This window comes from Mixophyes fleayi, chromosome 6 (genome assembly GCF_038048845.1).
Source record: "Mixophyes fleayi isolate aMixFle1 chromosome 6, aMixFle1.hap1, whole genome shotgun sequence".
NCBI classification, from domain to species: domain Eukaryota; kingdom Metazoa; phylum Chordata; class Amphibia; order Anura; family Limnodynastidae; genus Mixophyes; species Mixophyes fleayi.
This window is the reverse complement of record NC_134407.1, coordinates 65,519,919-65,546,803: the sequence shown is the minus strand read 5'-3', so window position 1 is coordinate 65,546,803 and position 26,885 is coordinate 65,519,919. Positions and strand designations below refer to the sequence as shown.

General features: G+C 40.5%; 1 protein-coding gene across 2 annotated transcripts in view; it reads left to right on the top strand.

Moving 5' to 3' along the window:
* The window catches only part of TOM1L1 (target of myb1 like 1 membrane trafficking protein), a 106,045-nt gene that overhangs the window by 7,884 nt on the left and 71,276 nt on the right, over nucleotides 1-26,885 (top strand). For both annotated transcript variants that reach the window (XM_075216751.1, XM_075216750.1), the window contains exon 2: nucleotides 24,354-24,438. In XM_075216751.1, coding sequence (XP_075072852.1) covers nucleotides 24,354-24,438 — 85 coding nt within the window. The remainder of the gene's footprint in view (nucleotides 1-24,353; nucleotides 24,439-26,885) is intronic.

Here is a 26,885-nt window from a genome sequence, read left to right as displayed (position 1 = left end):
CCTTTCTCTAATTGTAGCCTAATTGTCCCCATCTGGTGGACCACCCAAGTCAGCCTCCTACCATAAATCATAAATGGGGATGTCAGATTGCTCGTAGGATGTGAGCAGGTTATATAAGTTGGAGATGATTACCCATTGCAGAGGTGAGTTCACACATAGGGATTCCAGGGGAGTTAAGGGTCTTGTAATATCAAGCTTAGGGAGGGAATCAACATAGTGTCTTACTTGAAGATAAGCAAACAGGCTAATGTTTGAGAATTCAAATTTCTATTGTAGCAACGACATTGAGATACATTGATCAGTGCGCAAAACATCTCCCACCAACCTGATGCCCTTCACCCTCCAGACCTTGAATCAAGGTAGACCTGGGTACCTGCACCAGGAGTGTCTGAAACAAGTAGTACTGAGTAGTCCTGTAACCAGCGATTACAGAACTTATCTCTTTATAGCCTGACTTTACCACCTGTATATTAGGCTGGAAGCGGACATTTTATATCAATTGATCTAGCAAGGTTTTGTTCACCTGCTTACCAGAGTGTTTATGTTTGTAATACATCAATTTTCTGTTTCAATATATATTTTAGCAATATCTCTCGTCTGTTTTTACTCAATATTCCGTCTATCCCCCTTTCTCCCCCCTCCTGCGCCGGGGAATCTCCCATTTATATATAGAAACTTCAGGTTATCTGATGGATTAATACAAATATGAAAACATGAAGAATTTACAGTCTCTAACTTTCACTAGTGCGACTAACCTTTTCATAGCATTGAGAATATGCCATATTAACCATTGGGTTGTGCAGAAATATCAACTCTATTGATCTTAAATAGTTTTCCACCTCTCTCCAGCACCTTCTCTCCCCAATTTCTACATTCTCCTCCCCTGATCGGGCAGTAAGCCATTTTCACCAAACCCTAACAACTGCCCTTGATCAAGTGGTTCCAGCGACACTACATACTCCGCGTAGACTTCGTTGCCAACCGTGGCACACTAAAGTAACTCAAACTCTACAAAAACTTTCTTGTAAAGCAGAATGTCACTGGCGTAAATCTGGTACCTCTAATGATTTCATCACATATACTGGTATCTACCACTTCTAATGACATTCTCTGGACACTGCAAAACAAACATACTTCCAATTTCTCATCTATGCTCAGGCTTCTAACCCCAAACGCCTTTTTAACACATTTAAATCTCTTCTCAATCCTCCCACCCCAAATCCCCCGACTACCATCAGTGGCGAGGATCTTGCTCCCTATTTACAGGATCTTGCTGTAAAGGACATATAAGGACAAAATAGATAAGATCAGTCTTGAAATGGTATCATCTCCCTCGACAAGCAATCAGTTCAATTCCTTTGTAGCACCCTCAGACAATCTCTCTTCATTTGATCACACAAATGAAGAGGAAGTTTCTACTCTCTTCTCATCTTCCTACTCTACCTCCTGTCCTCTTGATCCCATACCTCACAAATTAGTAGGTCTCTGTCTGCTGTGCTTATTCCCCCTCTAACTAAAATCTGTAATCTATCTCTTTCTACTGGTATTTTTCCATCACTATTCAACCATGCAGTGATTACTCCCATTTAAAAAAAAAAAAAAAATTCTGACCCAAACTCTTTCTCAAATTATCGCCCGTCTCTCAGCTCCCATGCCCCTCCAAGCTGCTCGAGAGAATTGCCTAAACTCGCCTCACACACTTTCTCACAGCAAACAACCTACTGGATTCTCTTTATTCAGGCTTTTGCTCTCAAGACTCCACAGAAACTGTGCTGACCAAGGTTGTCAATGATTTGATCACAGCAAAAAGTAAAACCCATTACTCTCTTCTAATTCTCCTGGATCTCTCTGCTGCATTTGACACGGTTAACCACTCTCTCCTCATACAAACGCTACAATCCCTAGGTTTTGAAGGCACTGTCCTATCCTGATTCTCATCCTCCCTATCTAATCACTCTTTCAGTGTTAATTTCTCTGGGGCCACCTCTGCTCCGCTTTATCAGTTGGAGTACCACAAGGCTCAGTCCCAGGTCTTCTGCTGTTCTCTATCTACACCACTTCTCTTGAAAAACTAATAAGCTCCTTTGGATTTCAATATCATCTCTATGCGGATGATACACAAATCTATCTATCCTCTCCTGATCTCTCACCATCTCTGTTGTCTCACATTACTGACTGTCTTTCTGCCATTTCATCTTCGATGTCTTCTCTCCAACTCAAACTCAATCTTTCAAAAAAACTGAATTAATAATATTCTCACCCAAAAACAGAAGCTTCCTGCCTGACATTTCTATTTCTGTTGATAACATGACCATAAATCCCATCCCGCAAGCTCGCTGCCTAGGTGTAATGCTTGACTTACAACTACCCAATGTTCCCAACATTGACTCTATATCTAAATCACGTTACATACATCTAAAGAATATTTCCAGAATACGCACATATCTCACAAGATACTGCACTCATCATCTCCTGCATCAACTATTGCAACTCCCTCCTTACTGATGTTTCCCAAAATCAGACTTGAACCCCTACAATCTATTTTGCACGTAGAGGCTAGATTGATTTTTCGTGCAAACCGTTCTTCCTCTGCTGCGCCACTCTGTCAATCTCTACATTGGTTGCCTGTTTTTCAACAAATCTAGTATAAAATTCTTCTACTAACATACAAGGCCATCAACAAAATTGCACCGACATACATCTCCTCACTTGTCTAAAAATATCTCCCAACTCGACACCTCTGTTCTGCACAAGATCTACGTCTCTCTTCCACTCTCATCACATCCTACCATTCCCAGTTACAGGAATTTTTTCAGGCTGAACCCACTTTGTGGAATTCCCTCCCTCACACAATAAGACTTTCCTCAAGTCTTCAAACCTTCAAGCGTTCTCTGAAAACCAACTTCTTCAGACAAGCTTATGATATTCCTCAATCAGCATCTTAATCTCCCTAGGTTACCCTGTTACCACCCTCTACACAGCTAACACAAAACAACAACCCTCTGACCAACATTGCTGTGTGACTGATCACACAGCCAACTCAAACTTTTTACCTTTGTATTCTAGCTGGTCCAATGTGCAATATGATGTAACACGTGCCCTTGTGTATCAAACTCCCTTTGCCCCAAAGATTGTAAGATTGCGAGCAAGACCCTCTTACCTCTCTGTCTGTATGTATTACCCAGTATTGTTTTATTAATGTTTGTTCCCAATTGTAAAGCGCTACGGAATCTGCTGGCGCTATATACATAAATGTTGATGATGGTGATGATATCTCTCTCTCTGTGTATATATATATATATATATATATATATATATATATATATATATATATATATATATATATAAAAACAAAAACAGACATAGCTCCTCTGCACTCACCATGTACAGACTGAGGTGCAAGAGGGGGTTGCCCACATTGTATAGACAAGAAAACAGGGATTCTCTGCACTCTCCAAACACATAATTAATGCTATACCAAGTACTGTTCTATATTAAAAACAGGGAATGTTAGTTCCACATATTGCAATATATGTTAAACTGACCAACTCACGCCAAAGTCTTCCCATTCTGGTCAGTCCTAACATGATCAAATGCTATGCTATTTTATCTGGGCTTAAGGCTTACCTGCACACAGCTTTTAAAGGCAAGTCTTTCCCTAGCACTAGCAGCCATGGGAGACCTGGGACTCACCTGACACAAGTTGGAATTAATTAATGTAAAGAATCTACCGTATATACTCGAGTATAAGCCGAGTTTTTCAGCACATTTTTTGTGCTGAAAAAGCCCCCCCTCGGCTTATACTCGAGTGATGCTCGGGGTGATCTAAGTCAGCGGCATTCCTAGTGGGGAGAGAAGGTGCCGTACTGAGAGCAATGCAGGATGCAGCAGAGCGTGACCTCTGACATCACGTCACACTGCGCAGAGCCACGTCAGGAACAGATGCTGCCCGGCAAAAACACAGATCGGAGCCACCAGCGGAGAAACTACCCAGCACTCAGTGCCAGCTCACACACTGCCCGGACAGGACACCGCTGCCCGCCTGATCTCACAGACATCGCTCCTGCTCAGACCGGTCAGCGTCTACCCAACCTACCCGGGACCGCGCACAAGACCCCTGGCATCCACCATAATGGTAGTTTGACTACCATCAGAAGGTAATTGCATACTTTTGTCACATCTGAACGGGATACACATTCACCATTACAGCCCCTACTGTGCATTCCAGGCTGCCAAAGTTAATACAGGCAGAAGCACTATTTACATCCATCTACCAGCGGCACGGACACTCTTATCAGTGCAATACCTACAGCATCCATTAGAAATACTGCTCTGCATGTTGAACACTGTAACATTTACCTCTGTTTAACACTGTGCCATATTTATACTGTCTACTGTTTATATTTGCTTTATACTGTACGAATCCAATACATCTATACTCATTCCTTAATCAACCTACTGATGCATCAATTAATGTAATTTTATTGGTATCTATTTTTATTTTTGAAATTTATCAGTAGCTGCTGCATTTCCCACCCTAGGCTTATACTCAAGTCAATAAGTTTTCCCAGTTTTTTGTGGTAAAATTAGGTGCCTCGGCTTATATTCGGGTCGACTTATACTCGAGTATATACGGTATGTCTGTTTTTGTTTATACAGTGTAAGTCCCATGACTCTTGCACCCCATTCTTTACATTAATTAATTCCAACTTGTGTCATGCGAGTCCCAGGTCTCCCATGGCTGCTAGTGCTAGGGAAAGACTTGCCTTTAAAAGCTGTGTGCAGGTAAGCCTTAAGCCCAGATAAAATAGCATAGCATTTGATCATGTTAGGACTGACCAGAATGGGAAGACTTTGGCGTGAGTTGGTCAGCTTAATTGCAATATGCAATATGTGGAACTAACATTCCCTGTTTTTAATATAGAACAGTACTTGGTATAGCATTAATTATGTGTTTGGAGAGTGCAGAGTATCCCTGTTTTCTTTTATATATATATATATAGATATATATATATATATATATATATATATATATATATATATATATATATTAGATTAGATTATTTTATCAAAATGTGAAGCTCTTATTATAAAAGAGAATAATACAGTTTAATAACATGTTTCAAGATTTTCAGAAACTTGTAGCTAAATACATTCAAAATAAAGATCTCCTCTGGTGACCAAACTTTTTTCCTTATACAAACCAATTGATGGCTGGGAAAAAAACACATTATACTGCTTTCTATCCTGTCACATATCATTCAACTTTACCCATTATACTATGCTTTGCTCCTTTTGGTTTTTGACTTTTTTTCCCGATTGCTAGAAACTTTTGCTAATAAAATAATGATGAGAAGGGGTCATATTGTAAGCTGTGTTGTGTTATAACAATTTTTACATTTACCATTGTGAGTACTGTGCTTTAAAAAAATAATAATCAAGGAGCCTTTGCCTTATGATCACAAGAAACTGTCCATGACCAACCCGAAATTGTATTGTTATATTTTTCCTATTTGCATTCAATTCTTTTTTACATCGTCATCTTTCTCTGTTTAGTAATACATGCAGTAAAACAAAGGGTAACTTTGAAATTAATTTGTATGAGTCATTTTGCATGTTACTCAGCCCAAAGAACTCTGTGCTATTTCATGTTAACTAGCTGTGTAAATAATGGGAACAGGCTACAGCAGTTGTTTGCATAACCGAACAAAATCAAGTAAGTGTCTATTTAGACAGATAAGCCACCTAATGAAAGGTTACAAGTTTTTTTAATGTTTTTTTCTTTGTGAGTTCCCAGCATTTCAAGCAAATTATTGTTAAAGAAATGCCTGTAACTCCAGCTGGTTAATTCTTCCCATGTTATTTTACTAGAAACAAAATTGGAAAAGCTGAAACAGTATTGTCACACTTTGAAAAGGAGTTAGGTTGGCAGATATGTAGTATACATGCCCAAATAGGTAAATCAGTAAGAATAAATAACAGCTGATACATCCATGTGGCAGGATATGCACAGGCGCAGCTAGCGAACCGATCATCTACATTCTTGCGAATATATCAACATACTTCTCAACATTTAACATTCCTGAATCAGGACAAGGCTACATCTCCTCTGAGAGGGGCGTGTCCACTTTGCATAAGGGGCATGTCAACATCACAATGTGAGTGACCATGACTAGAAATTTTGAAGTGCTAGGTCGTCACCAGATTCCTCCCCTAAAAGATCCGCAGAGGCACCTGCCATGGTAAGCAGGGATATACCCCCTAACTTCCTGTGAGTCAGGACAAATGTTCAGCCCACAACATGGCTGCCCCAGTGTGTGTGACAGAACTCTAAAAAATAATTGGCAGTTAGACAAAAAAAAATTGTTTATATTATTTTGTGGGTAGTTCGCCCTGTATTCCAATTTGTTTAGAGAAAATGAAGACAAGATCTGGCAGCATGGTGGCTAAGTTATTAGCACTTCTGCCTTACAGCACTGGGGTCATGAGTTCAATTCCTGACCATGGTCTTATCTGTGTGGAGTTTGTATGTTCTTGCGTGGGTTTCCTCCGAGTGCTCCAGTTTCCTCCCACACTTCAAAAGCATACTGGTAGGTTAATTGGCTGCTAACAAAAATTGACCCGTGTCTGTGTGTGTGTATTAGGGAATTTAGACTGTAAGCCCCAATGGGGCAGGGACTGATGTGAGTGAGTTCTCTGTACTGCGCTGCGGAATTAGTGGTGCTATATAAATAAATGGTAATAATAATAATCTTCCCATATGAAATAAACACAGTCCAAGTTGACTACAATATACAAGTGTATTGACAATTTCCATTCATTTCCTGCCAATGTCTATAGTTCATCTTTATTAATATCTGCTGCTGAACTCAACATATATAACTCATAACTTTGAGGTCATCATGGCATCACCCACTCAGAATAAACTGATTTTGTAAAAATGCTGCAAATCAGTAAATTGTATCACTGTATTATGTTCATATGATAGATAACTTCCATGTATGGTTTAAAAGAAGTATTTTCATTTGGTTCTATTTAATTCAATACTAGATACATTGACAGTGTTACTTTGCGGTGTTATAGATGTCTATATAAAATGTACTAGTATAGTACCTGCAGAGATTACCTGTAATATTCTATCTGTTCAAACTGAGTTTTCTTATGTTGCTTAGTAATAATCAAGTGTGAAATCAGTCACAGGTTTACTGATTACTGAAATCAGTCACAGGTCGTTACACTACAGCAAGGTGTAGATTGTACTTTGGTTCCAAGCAACATTTACCCCTTTGTTCCTATATTATAGCTGTTTTGAAACTCGCAAAACTGATCTGACTGTAGTTATAGGGGTTCCCTGCCCAAATCTTCTTTTTATTACATAGTGTACGTGGATCATTATGTAGGGGGATAAAGTATATTTATAGCAGGAGAAACTCAGGGATAACTATGGTGTTATAATAGTTCACAAGTGGGATGTCTCAGTGTCCCCTTCAGGGCAGCCTCTGGCTACTAGAGTATGACAAAAGCTAAGTTCCCTCAGTACTCAGGTTAATCATGGAAGACATATGCCATTACAACCAGTCCAATAATGTTCAGGCTAGCACTGGTTAAGCTAATAAAACAAATATCTAATTGTAACTTGTAACAGAGCATCTGTGACATTGATCTTTTTCTTTTAAATGTGTATAGTGGTTTTGATCATTTTTCTTGTTCAATGGTGGCTGAGATGCAATTCTATATTTTTGTCTGATAAAGAGGCCTGTTTCATTTTGGAATGCAAGTTACACTATTGTGTCAAATTATGTTTTACATTTGTAAGTGATCAATCAACACTTCCGCTCTCCTTTTTTTGTCTGATTTTTTTTTTTCATTTCATAGCTCTCTTGTTTATTGTCAAGTCAACAGATGTTAAGTCATCTCTCCGAGGATCTATCTTCAGCCCCAAGCAGCATGTAAATATATACTCCTCTGAGCATTGGGGACCACTGTGTTTTGGGTCACTGTCAGAACAGATTGCAGAGTACAGCACAAGCACAGATGGACTGCGATGCTGTTCAACTGACTTAGACATCAGTGATGCACGGGAAGTATGCCTGCAAAGAACTGAATCTTCACTGGAAATCCTCTTGCTTTTTGATATTTGACTCCTTTGCTGCACTGAGTGTTAAACACAACAGTAAATTTAAAAGATGTAGATTTAAAATGATATGAAAAGTGATAAAGCAGAGTGTGTGCTCTATCAGAGGAAGGTACATATCACTGTCCGTAAGTTATATATAGCTGTATAAAGCCAGAGCCGCAGGGGGCTGCTCCATACGACCATTGTTCCCAGGCTCTGTAGATACGGTAACATACAACCAGAAAATTAAGTTTGTTAACCACCTTTAAATGGTGGTTGAGGGTTATGGCTAATCACATGCTTTAGTCTCATGGGGCTGTGTGGAAAAAAAAAGAACTTCAGGGAAAAACTTGCTGCACTCAGCAGTCCCTGAGGCTCTCTCTAGGGGGAGGAGGACACCTTAAGAAAATATTTTCTTAACGTGTCCCCCTCCTCCTGGTAGTGCAGCTTTAAAACTGTAAGTAACAGTAATAAATGGGTATTTTATTTTGACTTCAGATGAATGATAGTAGTTTTCCTTTATTTGGATGTAACATGATGCTTCATACTAACCCATTCCTGCCCATCTGCCATACCTATAAGTTGGTGCCAGGCTTTCTTCTAAACAGACATACTGAACATACGCTCCATATAGCTGCTTTCAGGTGCAGGAACAGCCCATAGATTGCAGAAATCTTATTTCAGCTCTGCACATACTCCTTCAGAACACTATAACAAAAGAGGGAATACTCTGGCTGTTGGACTGGGGTTCTGCTTGCAGTAGTGAGAGCTAAGAAAACTTAAAAATGTAAAGAGAAATAAAATATTGATAGTGATCCCCTGTAACTAGAACATCAGTGTGACCTGAGAACAATGTGATGTCTTTTGGATTACATGCATAATGTGTTTGCAACGTAGTTCACAGAGAAGTGCATTTTGCTTATTTTTTGTGCATTAAATCTGTACCTCTTTATGGAGTTCAATAACTGCTATTTGAGTTTGGGTCTCTCCTATGTTCCCTGGCAAACAGAGGGAATATAGAATCAAGTAATTGAGTGTGTACAAGCCTCTATAGGGATAGATCCTATTTCTAAAAATTGTTTTCATAGTATTGTTCTACAAATATTTGCTAAATATATGAATCAAAGCAATTCTGCACAGTTTCATATAGAACCTTATTTCTCTGCATATTTGGGCAGCATGGTGGCACAATGGTTATCACTGCTGCCTCTCAGGTCTGTGTCATGCCTAAGGATTTGTCTGTACCTGGGCTGGGTTGTGTCTCTGAAAAGAACTGGTGGCTACGTGCAAGAAGCTCGGTTCCCTGATGAAGTACCTTCGCATGTGAGATAAACAACTGGAACAGATGATGGTTGCTGAGAGTTCATTATATTTCTAACTATGGATGGCACTGGAGACCTGCAAGAAGTCAGGAATAGCAAAACAGTCATCAGATTTAGCAATGGAGACCAGACTGGAACCATAATGCTGGCCGGACTGGCTGCGCTGTCTGGGCAGATACAACTGAGAAGACTGGGTTTGGAGGGATCTCTGGAGTGGAGACAGACTGGGCAACATCCTGCAGAGAAATCAGAGACCAGCAGGGCCGGTGGACCGCAGAGACAGCTTAGAAAGACAGTGGAGGGGTAAGTAACAGGACCTGAGAGCCTGGTGCGTGACAGTCTGGAGTCATGGGTTTACAGCCATCCAATGTCCCATTAAGCGCTGACAACTTTCTTTCTGTTTTGTATACATATATGGGCATTTATATTGCCATGCAGCTGGTACCACATACAATATGGGATATACCAAGTGCGGGCTTGTTGCCAAGCAGCTGGTACCATATATAATGTGGGATATACCGAGCGTGGGCTTATTTCTCTCTGGTTTTGCTTCAAAATATTGCCTTTTTGTCATAGCAGCTGTCCATCAAGCCTATTTAAGGCACATTTGGGTGTGGCTCACAAGCCAGCCTTTGCTAGATGTAAACCCCTATACCTGGGAGGTGAGTGCATCTGATTTTAACTGCATTTTAATAGTGTTTAAAGCATATAGGTCAGTGTAGGACCTGCATATAATGAGGTTCCCTTGACGTGGGATGCAGGCTTAAGTCTTTTGATCAAAATATGAACTAATACCTCATGTTTTCATTTTGCTAGACACACACAGATATGCAGTTTAAAGGATAAGCGCTGACAACTTTCTTTCTGTTTTGTATACATATATGGGCATTTATATTGCCATGCAGCTGGTACCACATACAATATGGGATATACCAAGCGCGGGCTTGTTGCCAAGCAGCTGGTACCATATATAATGTGGGATATACCGAGCGCAGGCTTATTTTTCTCTGGTTTTGTATCCAATGTCCCATCTGTGTATAGTTTGCATGGGTTTCCTCATGGGGCTTTGGTTACCTCCCACAGTCCAAAAATATAATGGCAAGTTAATAGGCCTCTGACAAGTTACAGAATTTAGAATGTAAGCTTCAATGAGATGTGAATGATTACAAATTCTCTGTACAGCACTGCATAATATTATTGGCGCTATATATATATATATATATATATATATATATATATATATATATATATATGTGTGTGTGTACAATAATAATAATTATGTTTTTTAACATGACCAAGAGGTAAAATAATCTATTATCCACTGACTCCACTGGAACCGTGTCCATTTGTGACAAATATGTATGAAAAATTGTAGAACACTTGCTTGGCTTTACCAATTAATATTTTTGAATAAAGCATGAGAATCTATATATGTCATTTAACATGAAGTGATTTTCAATTAAAAAAAGTAATTCTTAAGAATTACTTAAACTGAAGTGGAAACTTTAAAAACGCTCCTACAACAGCTTAGCAATGCAGTGACAGCTTCCCTGACGTCTGGCGCTGAGCAGCACTATTTTGATCAGTTAACAGCTAGGCAGCCTCTGAACCTCTATCGCTATCTGCTTGCCCAGCATTGCCGTAAATTCTCTAAACTCTTGCTCCTGGAGTGAGGAAGAAGAGGCAACTTCCTAGGCTATTCTCTCATATCTATTGCTGTTCTCTTAGCAGTGATTAGCAAAGTCAGTAGTGTTTTTGTCCATAGAGCACTTGGTACACTTTGGTTAAGAAGAGTCCCTGGATACAGGGATAAATCCTGTTTATTTTATTAGCATGCAGAACAATGAGAAGAGGCCAGTGTATAGCATACTTGCCAACTCTCCTGGAGAGTCCGGGAGACTCCCGAAATTAGGGTCAGTCTCGCGTGCTCCCGGGCGAGCTGGCATTGCTCCCGGATCCTGGATATCACCGAGAATCGCGTCATTTGACGCGATTCTCTGTGAATCAAGCCATTTTGGAGGGCAGGAGGGGGCGGGGCGAGGCCAATCGCGTAATTTTGGCCCTACCCCCCGCTATGTAAATTCCTGTTTCGCGCGATTGGCCTCGCTCCCTCCCGCCCTCCAGTCACGCCCCCTCTCCCGGAAACTTGTTTCCGGGAGTTGGCAAGTATGGTGTATAGCCTATTCTCATGCGTGAAAGCCAGAGGAAAGACTTTTATAGGATTACATTGTTTTGCACAAATCAATCCATATATATATAAATATTTCCTTGAGATTACATAACTGTAGTTATAAATAATAAAGCTCTCCCTTCCATTTCAAGGGTTATATCCTGTTTTTATTTGTTCAGTTTCTGTGTCTGAGACCTTACACCATCTTCTGCATATAAGCAAGTTAACTCCTTCAGGTACCAGACTTGATTCAACGTATGAAAACGTGTGTGAGGAGGCAAAGCATCCTTACCAATGATCCTATACTCACTTGTGGTGTTGATCTTATGCAGGGGCTTTGTGATAGCATTTCATTTTTCCTGAGTTGTGCTTACCTGCCAAATAAAATACCAGTGGGAAAATAACCATCTATGGCTTGCCAGGCACAATTTTGTTTACTAACTTAATTCAGATCCTATAATGTCCTATTTAAATAAATAATGAAATAGCCCAGTGTGTTTTCTATGTCAACTATTTCATAGCCACTTAGTTATTCTATATGCAGAATTTAACTGCTGAATGCTATATTTCAAAATCAAGTGTCCATTATTGGCAGTTACCTTTTTACCCGGTATTTGCAAATTTGTCCCAGGAAGTTTTTTATTTTTTTAATTTACTGAAAATCCTCATTATTTTGTTCTTGTTCTGAATGCTGAACATGTCTCCCAGTATCTGTTCTTATCCTGTCTGTAGGGACAGCTAGACATCCACATGTTTTATTCTGTATGCGTATTCTGCATTAGTGCACTATAAAGAGTATCTCTTACCTTGTTCTGGAAGCAATAACCATTATTCAGCATAATGGAACTAAAAATATTTTTGTAGGCAAATGTTTAATGTACAGTTAAATTGTATTATGATTATATTCATTGCTTATGTCATGTTGGGCTCTTTGCATATCTACCAATACAGAGCTACTATGATCTATATAAAACACCTCACTTGCTCAACACCAAGTGTTCCTGTAAACTGCATTCAATTGTTAGCAGATATTTTATTTTGTTACTTGATGCTAGAATGGAAACAATGCAGTACAAAAGTTGGGGCTGCAATGGGATCTAGCATTGCCCCATTCTATATTTTCAAAACATAACTGCATTTCTTCATAATCTCATTTTTAGCTACATATTAAAATGTCTACACTTTGCTAGATTATCACACATTTACTTTTCAATTTAATTGAAGGACTTTAATGATGGCGCATTAATGAATGTATTTGTAATCTTCAGTGTGAAATGAGACAGATTTGTAGTAGTGTATTTATTTAGAATGCTTTAGGTTTAACTTTTTATTGATACTTGTAGGTAATAAAAAAAATACACAAGAAATTTCATACAGCTTTATTGGCCTTGTTTCTTCTAGTAAATCAAATAAACATAGATCAGTTTTATATTGCTTCATAGTACATCGATATGAAATGTCCTTTCTTTCATTTTGTCTCCTATGTTTGCACAGACTTATGACTTTGTGGTGTGAGTGGTATGAGACTTTCTATTTCTTACTATGGAAAAACAACAAATATGTTACTGTACTGAGATTAGGAAATAAATTCCTTAGCATGTTGTTATTGATTTAGGCAAGTTCCTTCTAAAAATATAGGGTTATATTTATCAGGCCCCAAAGTGACTATATCAGAGCTTTAATACTAATTACTGAAGTCAATAATGAGTAGTTTCATTCACGCATCAAATTCAGTGGAAATCACAGATTCACGGAACAGCCACAGTTATTTCCTATGGAACAAATTATTCCACAATGTTGGTTAAGATGTAATCTGGTCCTTCTGCCATGGCGGACCAGTTTTTCCATAGTTCATTCCTATTTTTTAACTACTAGTATAAATAAATGTCAAGGGTCAAGAGCATTACAAATTAGAGATGGGCGGGTCCGGTTCCCCGAGAACCGAACCCACCCGAACTTTGGGTATCCGAGTACCGAGCTGAGTAGCTCGGTACTCTCCCACCCTCTCCGAATCCAAATCGAGGCCGAACGTCATCGTGACGTCGTCGGATCTCATGGCTAGGTTCTCTCGATACTTCAAGATTATAAATACACGCCTCCACAGCAATCCATCGCCATTTGACAGAGGGAGAGAGCAGGGTGTAGTCACAGGCTGATTAGAGCAGGAACAGAGAATACAATATTCTGATTCCAATTGCTGTAACAAAAATCGCTAGAGAAGAGAGGAGGATAGAGGTTTATTTTTTTTTTAATATTTGGCACTCCAAAGTGCTTTTGGGGTGTCCCCCATAATTGTGCATAAATATTTCTGGCTGTCAAAATTACTATCTGTCAGCAGTATCTACCAACTAATTTTTAGCACTCCCCAGTGCTTTTGGGGTGTCCCCCCTAATTGTGCATAAATATTTCTGGCTGTCAAAAGTCATATCTGTCAGCAGTATCTACCAAATAATTTTTAGCACTCCCCAGTGCTTTTGGGGTGTCCCCTATAATTGTGCATAAATATTTCTGGCTTTCAAAAGTCATATCTGTCAGCAGTATCTTACCAAATAATTTTTACCACTACAAGTGCCTTGCGCTCAGAATGGATTCAAAGCAGTCCACATATGATCAGAATGAGCAACCAGGTTCTGTCACCAGTCCTGATGTTAGTGTTCCCAGTACGTCATCTGGGCAAGGCGATGTCAATCTACAGAGTGTTTCGAAATCAGTCCAAAAAACAAAATCAAATTTTTTTTTTACTGTGTTGAAGCGAAACAGAAGTGTTGCGAACGTTAAGTACTGATAAAAAAAAAAAATTGCCAATATGCCATTCTACATACGCAGTGGCAAAGAGAGCCTGAGGCCTTCACCTTTGGCTATTAGTGGCAGATCCCAAAAGGTTACCGAGCCTACAGTTGGTGCACAACTACTGTTACGCGTCAAAGCCAAGCTGCAAGATAACAGTAAGGCATTAGAGGATAATGTTTGCTCTGATTCACAAATGACACCAATCCCTGTGGAGAGTCCATCCAACAGTGGGATGTCTAATTGTGAGCATTCTGCTGATGTGTGCCTTAATAGCGCGAGTGTAGCTGGTGATACACAAATTGAGGATGCCAATTTGGAATTAGAAGAGGATGAGGGGGAGATTTGTGTAGGCGACGAGGGCGCTAATGAGGATGTTGATGAGGATGCGGTTGTTTGTGTAAGTCCTGCACCAATGGCAGCAGTTCTGGCACGTGACAAGAAAAAGGACATTGTCATGCCTGGGCATAAAACAAAAAAATCCACTTCTTATGTGTGGAATTATTTCTACCAAAATCCAGACAACAATTGTATAGCCATTTGTATTGTATGTCAAGCCACAGTCAGTTGAGGGAGGGACCTTAACCATCTTGGAACCTCGTCTATGTTACGCCATTTAACGAGAGTTCATGGCAAAGTGTTGGGAAAAGCTGAAAGTTCTTCCCAAAAAATTACAAGCACTCCATCATCAGCTAAGACCCTCCCCTCACCGACATCCCGACGGCTACAAAATACACCCACCACACCATCCTCATCAATATCCTCAGTAGCGCTCGGAGTTAGCCCGGCATTCCACTTAAGGATGACTCCTGCACTATTATTGATTCCTCTGAAGAAAGCGTTAGTCCCACTGCTGCTGCTGTTGCTGCTGCTGGGGGTGAATCGTCATCTCAGAGGCAGGTCAAGAAAATGAGTAGTCCTACATTTCAGCAATTAACTGTGAAACAATCATTTGCGAGGGGAAGCAAATATGACAGCAGTCACCCAGTCGCCAAGCAAATCTCAGACGCCATGGCTGCAATGTTAGTGTTAGATCTGCGTCCAATCTCCACAATAAACGCAGCTGGTTTTTGACAGTTAATTGAGGTTTTGTATCCGTGTTACAGAATTCCATCGCGACACCATTTCTCCCTTAAAGCAATTCCACAACTATACCAAAAAGTGAGTAAAAATGTAGAGATTGCGCTGAAAAATGCCATTCTGCCCACTGTCCACTTAACCACAGATATGTGGACAAGTGGAAGTGGCCAAACCAAAGACTATATGACTGTGACAGCCCACTGGGTTGGTCATTCACCTTCACCAGCAGGAACAGCAGCAGCATGTACACCACTACGGAACATTTCTTACAGGCAGGCCACTCTTTGTATCACCGACTTCACTAACAGGCATACAGCTGACAATTTGTTACGCAAACTGAGAGATGTGATTGATGCATGGCTTATACCACTTGGACTCTCCCCAGGGTATGTCATTTCTGATAACGCCAACAATATAGTGCAAGCATTACAGCTGGGTGATTTCCAACACATTCCCTGTTTTGCTCACACCATCAACTTGGTGGTGCAGAGCTTCCTACGAAATAACCGTGAGGTGCAAGAGATGCTTTCGGTGGCCCGTAAAATTTCAGGCCATTTCAGGCATTCAGCCACAGCATGTAGTAGATTACAGCAGCTCCAAGAGCAGTTTAACTTGCCCTGCCACCAACTTAAGCAAGAGGTGGTAACTAGGTGGAATTCCACCCTGTACATGCTTCAGAAAATGGAGGAACAGCGCAAAACCATCCAAGCATATTGCACAAGCCATGACATTGGGAAAGGAGGGGGGATGTATTTCACTCTTGCACAGTGGGGAATCTTTTGAGTGCTGTGCAAGGTGCTGAAACCATTTGAAGTTGTGACATGTGAGGTGAGTGCAGACTCTGCTAGTTTGAGCCAAGTCATTCCTTTAATTAGACTATTGGAAAAGCAGCTTGAGAAAATGAAGAAGACGCTGAAAGCAAGCAAATCAGCAAAGTATGTTGGCCTTGTCGATCAAGTACTTAATTCGCTTCACAATGATCCTCGAGTTATTAAGATCTAGAATTTGGATCAGTACGTTTTGGCCACTGTGCTTGATCCAAGGTTTAAAACCTACATTGAGTCTTTACTTGTAAATGAGCGAGATGTGAACTTTTGCAAGAAGCTATTGCTCAGCAATTTGGCCGTGGAACTGGGCCTCGGCTTGACGACGTTTCCTCCTTCACTTTCTCAAGCTGTTGCTGCTCGTAAAAAAATTTAATTTCCCAAAAAGAAGCAGGGAAGACGCAGGGGCCAGACCAGAACAATTTAACATCTGGGCTGGTTTGAAGGATTTTTCAAAAAAATGTGTCACTTTGCCCATAACTCCATCCAATACGAGTATAAACATGCAAAGGATGGTGGAGGATTACTTTCAAGAGGTAGTTGATATGGAAATGTCAGACAGTCCCTTTCCTTACTGGGAAGAAAAGCAGGCCATTTGGAAACCCATGTACAAACTTGCTTTGCAATACTTAAGCTGCCCAGCCTCCAGTGTGTACTCTGAACGAGTGTTCAGCACAGCAGAGAACTTAGTCAGTGATCGCCGTAGAAGGTTACTTCCCAAAAATGTGGAGAAAATTATGTTTATAAAAATGAACTACATCTTCCACGAGGAAGGCCTTCACCATCCAAGACATCCAAGCACTAACTGTTCTCTAATGGCGGATTCAAGCAGCGATGAATTGATAGTCTGTGATGATGACGTACACACTGATGAGGGTGAGGATGAAGCTGAAGATGAAGACGATAACATCTTTTTAAAACTTTCTATGTAAGTGTAGGGTGCAATCTACCCCCAAAGAGGAAAGGGACTTGTGGCATTTCCATATCACATACCGTCTTGAAAGGCTGCTGTTTGGGCAATTTATCCTTAAGGGTAGGGTGTCATAGACAGAGTGACCCCAAACTGGCTTTGACCATTTCTCTTAATATTGTACAGTCTATAATGGCTAAATTTTTTTGTATTTTCGACAAGTGGAGGGGGCCAAGAGAGCCAGAAACGAAAATGGCTTTGTCCATTTCAAATAATATTGTACAGTCTATAACGGCTGAATTTTTTTGTATTTTTGACAAGTGGAGGGGGGCCTAGAGAGACAGAAACCAAACTGGCTTTGTCCATTTAAAATAATATTGTACAGTCTATAACGGCTGAATTTTTTTGTATTTTTGACAAGTGGAGGGGGGCCTAGAGAGACAGAAACCAAACTGGCTTTGTCTATTTCAATTAATATTGTACAGTCTATAACGGCTGAATTTTTTTGTATTTTCGACAAGTGGAGGGGGGCCTAGAGAGACAGAAACCAAACTGGCTTTGTCCATTTAAATTCATATTGTCAGTCTATAATGGCTGAATTTTTTTGTATTTTCGACAAGTGGAGGGGGGCCTAGAGATCCAGAAACCAAACTGACTTTGTCCATTTCAATTAATATTGTACAGTCTATAACGGCTTAATGTTTTTGTTTTTTAAACAAGTTGAGGGGGGCCTATAGAGACAGAAAGCAAACTGCCTTTTTCCATTTCTTTACATAATGAACTATAAGTGTAGGGTGTAATATACATCCAAAGACGATGGCTGCATTGCCAATATGCATAGATGAAGAGGAAGACAATCTGTTTTGTGTGTAGAATAAATGAAGGCCTACCTACCAGTGATTAAACTGTTTTTTGGATGATTTATTACCTCTACAATTAGATTACTTATCTATGAAACAGTTGGAGCACTAAATTGGGTTATTTTAGGCCCAAAAACATTGATTTCCAACAAAATAGCAAAACAAAACCAAACAAAACCAAAACACGCAATGGCGGTTTTGCAAAACCAAAACCAAAACACGACGGTAATCCAGATCCAAAACCGAATCCAAAACCAAAACACGGGGGTCAGTGACCATCTCTATTACAAATGCAATTAATATTATTTCCCCCTCCTAATTATGATTGTCAGCACCAACAGTCTGAGGCTAATTATTTTTGATTGTAAGCCTCTAGATGTTGCCACACATTTCTGGTGTTTGATGACCATGGTAATATTAAAACAACAAGAAATACCACCTACAGGGTACCTGTCCATAAGACCATTGTACATTACACTTTACAATATTTAAATACTGTACTTGTTTTAAGTAAACTATTTTTTTAACAAATTGTATACTTACCATATCCACTTTTGTAGACAAATCTTTATTAAAAACAGTTTGATTTCCCTTAAATCATGTGTATGAGCAGGACCAGCACTGATGAACTCTTGAACATATATTTAGCAGTAAGAAAAACAGTAGTATGCTGGTGGAACAATTCCTTCTCTATCATACATGGGATAGCGCCTGCTAGTTATTATATTAATGACTCCATTATCTTAAGATAACATAATTGATCTGTAACCCTTTTTTGCTATCACCTTAGGCACTAAATTGTGTTGAGCCTGTTAAGGTTAATATTCTGTATAAGCATAGTTATTATTCTATGTATTGCATATTACCATCCTGTTCTATGAGCTGAATGTAGTTTTCATCATGTGTTCCTATTCTATGTATTTGCACAATTGCCCAGTTGTCAGTTGCCTGTTGCTGTATACATGTATACCATACTTGCCAACTTATGGCAAGTATGATCCGGGAGCCTGGCGGGAAAGGTGGCCGTGCAGGGGGAGGGGCTCCGAAAATCTCGTCATTTTGGCCCAAACGCCGCAATTCCCGGTGAATTGCAGCGTTTTAGACCCAATTCTGCCCACTTCACTAGGAAGTGAGTCCGTGGGACTCACGCAAAATGGATGAGTCTCCCAGACATTCCGGGAGAGTTGGCAAGTATAATGTATACATGATATGATATCTCCTATTTTTCACTCTATCATAGTATCTCTCCTTTCATGAGAGTGACCGAGCCGAGTAGCCCACACAGGCCCTCAAGTCCTTGACTACATCAGGCCTAGGCCAACCTAAATGGCCTACGTATAGCAGTGAACATATCTCACATGCACAGAAGGACTATACTCATAACTGACCACTCTCAGAATATGACGACTCTTTTAGTACATAGAATATGCATCTGAGCAAAATCAGTAATTTATATCCCTGCCACATCTGTTTATTTTTTTACTTGATGTATACATAGCAGACTCAATTCTGATAGCTAGTACACAAAGTGCCTCACTATAATGAATATAGATCATCATTCTAGTGGTTTGTGTAAAATGCAGACACCTATCCTCGTGGCTAAAGAAAATAAAAATCCTTTCAATTTACTAGTTTAATAATTCTACAATATATGCCCTCATTCATGTAGTCAGTATGCATAACAGGCCCCATATTAGACAGCTGCTCTATAATTGATCAGGTGGCCTGAACACAGTTCAGCTTCCATCCAGTCAACAAGTGTACCATAAAGACCCCAATCAGATGGCAAACGTACTTAGACCCTGTGTTGGCTTTTTTATTCCTGGGTCCTGTAACTACTACCAGCCCTCTTCCCACCTTTACTGGCCAATATTATGCAATTTCCTGTCCTGTCTGGAATTTCATTTGTGTACCAGATTAGTACAGAAAAAGAAAATGCTGTTATCCGCAGATGAAAGTATGCATGCTCTGGACTTAGCTCAAGTAGTTAATATAAACAGAAACAGCGGGTGGAGGACTGACAGAACTAATTTAGATGATGATGTTCTATTAGCCGGTGATATATCACCTAATCCACGTCCCCCACACTCCTCACACACACATACATCAGAACACTACCGCTCTATAGCAAACCTCAAGCACAACACCTGTTTCCCCTCTCTTCCAAAGTCCTTTAAATGTGCCCTTTGGAATGCACGCTCTGTTTGTATCAAACTTACATCCATACATGACCTTTTCATGTCAAAAAACCTCAACCTTCTGGCAATAACAGAAACATGGCTCATGCAATCAGACACTGCCTCACCTGCAGCATTTTCACATGGTGGCCTCCATCTCACTCACACCTCCAGACCTGAAGGCAGACAAGGCGGTGGGGTTGGACTACTTCTCTCCCCACAGTAGACGTTCACAGTTCTACCAAATGTCCCATCACTCACATTCACATCTTTTGAAGTACATGCTTCTCTTGGAAATCTAATAAGTTCCTTTGGATTTCAGTATCACATCTATGCGGATGATACCCAAATTTATCTATCCTCTCCTGATCTCTCAACATCTGTGTTGTCCCGTGTAATTGCCTGTCTTCCTGCCATTTCATCTTGGATGTCCTATCGCCAACTCAAACTTAATCTTTCTAAAACAGAGTTAATAATATTCCCACCCACCAACAAGAGCATACCTGACATTTCTATCTCTGTTGATAACATGACCATAAATCCCACCCCACAAGCTCGCTGCCTAGGTGTAATCCTTGACTCACACCTATCCTTTGTTCCCCACTATATCTAAATCATGTTACATACATCTAAAAAACATTTCCAGAATTCGCACATATCTCACGCAAGACACTGCAAAAACCTTAATTCATGCACTTATCATCTCCCGCATTGACTATTCCAATTCCTTTCTTACCGGTCTTCCCCAAAACAGACTCAAACCCCTACAATCTATTTTGCACGCTGCGGCAAGATTGATTTTCCTTGCAAATCGTTATTCCTCTGTTGAATCACTCTGTTTGTCTCTACATATATCTCCAATATAAAATACTTTTACTAACCTACAAGGCCATCAACAAAGCTGCACCAACATACATCTCCTCTCTTGTCTCAAAATATCTCCCAACTCGCCAACTCCGTTCTGCACAAGATCTGCGTCTCTCATCCACACTCATTACATCCTCCCATTCCCAGTTACAGGACATTTTTAGGGCTGCACCCACTTTATGGAATTCTCTCCCTCGCACAATAAGACTCTCCTCTGGTCTACAAACTTTCAAGCATTCTCTGAAAACCCACCTCTTCAGACAAGCTTATAATATTCCTCAACCACCCTCTTAACCTCACTACATTACCCTATTACCACCCGTTACACAATTTCACACAAGACAACTACCCCTTGACCAACATTGTTGTGTGACAGAATCATTTAGCTTATGAGTCACTTTTACCTTTGCAGTCTGGCTGGACCGAAATGCAAAATGTAGACTTAACCTCATGTGTTAAACTCCCATTGTCCCATAGATTGTAAGCTTGCGAGCAGGGCCTTCTCACCTCTTTGTCTGTTTTACCCAGTTTGTTTATTAGTTTACTCTGTTCGTCCCCAATTTTAAAGCTCTACGGAATATGCTGGCGCTATATAAATAAATGATGATGATGATGTCTTGGCGTTACATGCGTTCCTTTTAGGACTTCTCTTTTGTGACAGACATTTAGGGCTAGATTTACTAAGCTGCGGGTTTGAAAAAGTGGGGATGTTGCCTATAGCAACCAATCAGATTCTAGCTTTCATTTTGTAGAAGGTACTAAATAAATGAAAGCTAGAATCTGATTGGTTGCTATAGGCAACATCCCCACTTTTTCAAACCCGCAGCTTAGTAAATCTAGCCCTTAGTGTTTCCTGTTGGGTAGTATGTGCCACTAATCAAGTATATATAGATAGATTTTTGAACTGGAAAAAGATTGAATATAAAACTACACATCAAACATCTTAATGTGCTTAGAGTTTAATAGAATGAGATTTAATTTTTTTCCCACCTTAGTGGCTTATTTATGTAAAGGAAGCTATAAAGCTGTACCATATATATTTAGATATGGGTGGGGTACGGCATATCGATGCTGAATACCCCAACAACACTTACTACGACATGATGATTCGGAAGGGCTAATTACCAGTGATCACCAATGATGACTACTATGTTTCTATGTATCTGGGTATATGAGTGCTTTAATAAACTGGTCATTTGAGTTGCATATTTTTGGGTCATAGATCATTCCCACCTAAAGATTTTGCCACGATTTCATGGCTGCTCAGAGACCAGGATTAATTTCAAAATTAACAGTCTAGTGGGGGGAGAGGATTTTCATGATAGGCATTGAATATATTCTTTTGTGGTTCAGCAGAAGGGCCTGATTCAGAAGCTTGTGTAAGCTTGCCCGACCAGCACCAGATGTAATAAAGAAGACAATGTCTCTATCTCTGTCTGTCCCTGTGCCCCAGTGATTTATTCTGCAGATTTGGATTTCAATACCATCTCTATTCTGACAGTCAACTTTACACTTCATCCCATGCAGCATGCTGGGACAGTGGTTAGTATTGCTGCCTCGTTGCACTGGGGTCATGGGTTAAAATCCAACCAGAGCCCTGTCTGTGTAGAGTTAATATGTTCTCTCCGTGTATACATGGGTTTCCTCCAGGTGCTCTGGTTTCCTCCCACAGTGCAGAAACATACTTTGAGCCTCAATGTGGTCTTAATGATTATAGATCCTGGCACACCAACTGGCCTTCAATTGGTCTGACATGCGACTAAACAACCTGCCCTCTAAGGAAGATCCTCTCCCCAACCACTGGTCAGTCTGGAGGACAATCAGCGGTGGAGTGACAAGTTTTCTAGCTTTTTATACACTTCTGCGGACTGCTATAGATGTCCCTCCACTGCCCCATCACCTGGCCCACACCCCAAAGTAAATTGTCTCACTTGATTCTACTGTCATTCTTCACACACCACTCTCAAGAATGTAAGTGCTCACGGTTAGGGTCCTCTTTACCTTATGTCTCATGTCTGTCCTCTTTTCCTCTACCTTGTATGTCCCTTGTCATGTGTGATGCTAAATTCTTCCTGTATACCATGTGATTTGTGCGGTTAATGACATCCATGCATTTATTATTCTACTCATTTGTATGTACCTTGTCGTATCTGATGCTGAACTTCTTTTTGTATGCTATGCAAATTCTTCAGTTAATTGCATCCATGCTTTTATTATTGTGCTCAGTTGTACCCATGTCTTGTATTACGCTTACTGTTCTCACGAATGTCACATATGTCAGGTGCTACAGAATCTGTGACGCTATAAAAATAAATGTTCAGCTGTCAATTCCATGATGTCCTCCCTCTACCGTAAAATAAACCTAAGCATGAAATACTAATGTTCACACCTTCTATTAACATTCCCCCTCCAGAATTCTCTATGTTAACAAATGCTCCATTCACTCCCACACCACAAGCCCTTTGGTCACTTGATTCCGCCCTGTCCTTTCTTTTTCACATTTAAACACACTTACAATCCAGTGGCTTTCAACTTAGAAATATTTTCTTCATCCACCATACTAATTCATGTCACTATGAAACTACTTACCATTTGCCTTACCAATCACTGAGCTAGATCTTATCCAATCAATTACAAACAAGTGTTAGATTTATCCTGCTTAGTAATCACTATACCAATGCTGCATTCCTTGTCCTGACCATCAAAGGCCTCATTACTGCGCCACCTGTCTGCCTTTCTTGTCTCCTTACATCTTGCTATCACTGCTATTCATCCTGCAATTTCTTGCACCTTGCACTTTTCATCACTTCCCATTTCCAACGTCAATACATCTCCCATGTTGCACCTCTTCTACCAGCTTAAATGCCTTCATGTTAATATTTAGCTGACCCATTGGTCAATACATGCACGTGTGCCTTTTATGTCTATTCTTTTATCATCTATTAGATTGTAAATTCTTGCAAGCAGGCCCTCCCTTCATCTATCTCAAGTCACATTACTATATTGTAACCAATGTATATTTGTTTTATCTTCACGTTATATAGCACTCTGGAACATATTGCTTCTTTACAAATTAAAGATAATATTATGTCTCTGTTTGTAATCACTAGGGAAAACATAAAACAATGCATCACAATGTATTTCAAAATGCCAAAACAAATTGTGTTTTTTAAAAAATAACAGTAGGAATTGAGCCAATTACATATGATCTGATGCTAATCGTATATTTACATTTACCAGCAAAGAACACAGTTGGAACATTGAAATCAGAAGACTGGGGCCAATTTATGAATATCTGTGATGTCATTAACTCCACTGTTGATGGGTGAGTAAGAAGTATTCTAAAAGGGCTACTGCACCTAATATAGAAGTCAATATGGTAAATAAAAGACTTTGTGTTTTATGAACATTATGGATGTTATACCTGACCACTGAATTTGACAGTGGTTGACTGAGGCATTCCAGGTTGAAGAAGGCAGCGCACGACTGATTAGTCATGACACTACTCCGTTACATGCTACCACCTTCGGTCCAGAAATTCCTCCCATTGTCCAGTGGCTCTTGGCTGGTGGGGATACAAGGAGTACTGTTGTAGGGGGATTTGACCACTTCTATAGTTAAACAAGGCTTAAACACTGTATAAGCCTGGGTTTTATTTACAAATTAGTTATAGCATCTAAATATGGTGACATGTTTGTTGGAGATTAAAGCATTAATATGAGTGGTGTAAATATTTCTATAAACAGTTGTGGAAGATCTCCTAATTTCTGTCACTCTTACTGATCATCATTGATAACAATATATTCCACTACAGTGACCATTTCAGGACATACCTAATACATTTGTTCATACACTAAAAGTAATTTTTACAAAAGTGTAAAACATGCAGAGGTTCAGAGCTTTTACATATATGCATATGTGCCCGCTTGTCCACCTAGTGCTTTAAAAGGTGCACACCAATATCCTAGTTTTTGGAACTTCCTCAAGATGTGAATCTGTGCCTAGTTTTGCATAAATGTCGATCTACTGTACATGATGGAAAGAGTGAAAATGTTACATAAGGTCACGTAAAATCACAGAACAGTGTCAACGACTACTAAGGCGCATGGTGCGTCAAAGTCACCAACGATCTGCTGATTCCATAGCTGAAGAGTTCTGAACTTCCACTGGCATTAATGTAAGCACAAAAACTGTGTGATGGGAGTTTAATGGAATGGGTTTCCATGGATAAGCAGCTGCATGCAAGCCTCACATTACCAAGACCAATGCCAAGCGTCAGATGGAGTGGTGTAAAGCACACTGACACTGGACTGTGGAGCAGTGGAAACATTTTTGTGGAGTGACGAATCATGCTTCGGTTTGACAGTCAGATGGCCAAGTCTGGGTTTGTCGGATGCTGGGAGAATGTTACCTGCCTGACTGCATCATACCAACTGTGTAGATTGGTGGAGGAGGGATAATGGTATGGGGCTGTTTTTCAGGGTTTGAACTAGGCCCCTTATCTCCAGTGAAGGACAATCAAAATGCGTCAGCATACCAAGTCATTTTGGACAATGCTATGCTTCCAACTTTGTAGCAACAGTTTCAAGAAGGCCCTTTTCTATTCTAACATGGCTGTGCCCCAGTGCACAAAGCAAGGACTACAAAAACATGGTGTCACTCACCGGACTGTGAGTGCTTCTTCCCGGACATTTAGGAACCGTGGCCGTCCTCCATCCTGAGGGACTGCGCATGCGCAGCCCTTTCTATACCTCCAGTGTATGTTCCTTTAACTTAATTGGCAGATCAGGCAACCTCCCTATATTAAGCACCTGTGGTCAACACCACGTTGCCTGATCTTGGAGTCTCATTCCCCATGAGTCTCTGAAGGTGTTCCTGTGTTTCCTTGTTTATTCAGCCCTGCTGATTCCTGTGGTTTCCAAACCACTTCTACCTCTGTGGTTTCCAAACCACTTCTGCTACTGTGGTTCCCATACCACTTCTACCATCTACTGTATCATCGTGACTGTGAGCTGATTCCTATCCGCTGCCTCCGTGCACTACAGTCTTCTAATCACTTCAACTCTACCATGTATCATTGGGACTGTTAGCTGATGCCTATCCGCTGCCTCCGTGCATTACAGGCTTCAACCACATCCACTCACCTGTTCATGATTGTGACTGCCAGCTGATTCCTATCCGCTGCCTCCGTGCACTACAGGCTTCAACCTGCAACTCGTCTGTGTTTCATCATCGTGACTGTTTGGCTGATTCCTATCCGCTGCCTCCGTGCACTACAGTCTTCAACCTGCAACTCGTCTGTGTTTCATCATCGTGACTGCTAGCTGATTCCTATCCGCTGCCTCCGTGCACTACAGTCTTCAACCTGCAACCCGTCTGTGTTTCATCGTGACTGTTTAGCTGATTCCTACCCGCTGCCTCTGTGCGCTTCAGTCTTCAGTCCTTGTCAACTCTACCGTGTTTCCTTGAGTCTGCTGCCACTATTGCTACCCGCTACTCTCCGTGATCATCTGTTCCAGTTCAACTCTGCTCCGGTGTCCCATCGTTACTGCACCTGCTGGTTGCTATTGGTTACCTCCGTGTTCCCGCAGAGACCCGCTGCTGTTACTTCTCAGCGCTACTCATCCATCTACTGCTGATCCGCTCTCCACGCCTTCCTGTGTTCCCTGCTGGTCTACCTACCTGTGCGCTGCACCTGCTAGACCCCTGCTTCACCCATCCAGGGACTTGTATCCTGCTGGCCTCCTGCCCTTCAGGTATCTCTGCACTCCT